A 1179-nucleotide genomic window follows, 5' to 3' on the forward strand; every position below is an offset into this window, starting at 1 on the left:
CCTCCCAAAACCTGGCCCTCAACCAAATTTTTCTATGATATGACAATCATGGCTCAAATGGCTTAACAGGTTTCTCAAGCTCACCAATCTGGATTCCTCGAGTGACTGAGCCCAAGAGCACAGAGAACAAAGGATGAAGTCCCAGTGCTGAGCCTCGAGGTGCATAGAGTGTCTATTCACCAAGACAGTCACCAATCGAACCAGAGAACATGTGAACACTACATCCTCCCATGCCATTCCTGAGATATCACTGAAAGGATGAGAGAACTAGAGATTATAATTTTTCAAGGACAAATAATACCTCTTGATCTGTATGTCTTTTAAGGTATTGCCTGCAGTTGTTGAAAAAACAATTTACTAATGAAAAGACATGCCAGAATTTAAAGTCTTCTTACTAGTAAAAAATATTCATACGCTTCTTATCTTCTTATGATATTAAAGCAGGGTTTACTTCAATATTAACACAAATTTAGTAAATACAGGAGACAAAACCATCAGTCTGCTATAGATTGACTTACGTTGCATATAGGAATATATTATCAGCATTTTCTCGCCACTGTGTCAGCACAGAGAAAAGGGAGCTAATGACATCTTTTGTGACAGTGGGAGGCACGTGACTCAAAGCTGTTGTAATGAGTGAGATGCAAGGGGTAGCCAAGTAGGGACTATCCTCTAGGCTACTTAGTTTCCCCATCTCCTCTGCTAAAATGTCCATCAGGGGTTCATTTGGCAGCAAAGGCAGGAGTGACTGCAAATATAAGGAGATATTTATTAATAAAATCTGTAACAGAACCATCTCATATATTATGCAAAGTAATACTGAATTAGAATATAAAGACATACTATAAAATACAGTGATTGCTAACATGCTGATATGGTGAATCACCTGTTTAGTGGCTATGTATCCAAGCGCAGATTCCTCAATGCCATTCAACAGTCGCATAATGTTGACATCCTCTGCTTTCATCCAAATATTAAGAACTTTTACAAGGGTCACACACCAGGCACTGCTTCCTTCACTACACCTGTTTTGAGTCATGAGAGATTACATCTATATTCATTGTAACTGTGTATGATTTTCAAGCTATTACCACTAAATCATGAAGATCATACAGAATTTATAAGTGTATCTTACATCCTATATTTTTCAACCGGAAAAAATGTAGTGTTCACAGTAGC

The 1179-nt window shown here is 37.9% G+C and overlaps 1 protein-coding gene across 1 annotated transcript in view; it reads right to left on the minus strand.

The window, feature by feature from the left end:
- The window catches only part of LOC119588613 (E3 ubiquitin-protein ligase listerin-like), a 21243-nt gene that overhangs the window by 7932 nt on the left and 12132 nt on the right, over positions 1-1179 (minus strand). Inside the window, exons 14-16 of the mRNA XM_037937253.1 lie at positions 887-1025; positions 519-748; positions 85-250 (exon numbers count right to left, since the gene is read on the minus strand). Coding sequence (XP_037793181.1) covers positions 85-250; positions 519-748; positions 887-1025 — 535 coding nt within the window. The remainder of the gene's footprint in view (positions 1-84; positions 251-518; positions 749-886; positions 1026-1179) is intronic.

Source organism: Penaeus monodon, chromosome 24 (assembly GCF_015228065.2).
Source record: "Penaeus monodon isolate SGIC_2016 chromosome 24, NSTDA_Pmon_1, whole genome shotgun sequence".
In the NCBI taxonomy this organism is placed as follows: domain Eukaryota; kingdom Metazoa; phylum Arthropoda; class Malacostraca; order Decapoda; family Penaeidae; genus Penaeus; species Penaeus monodon.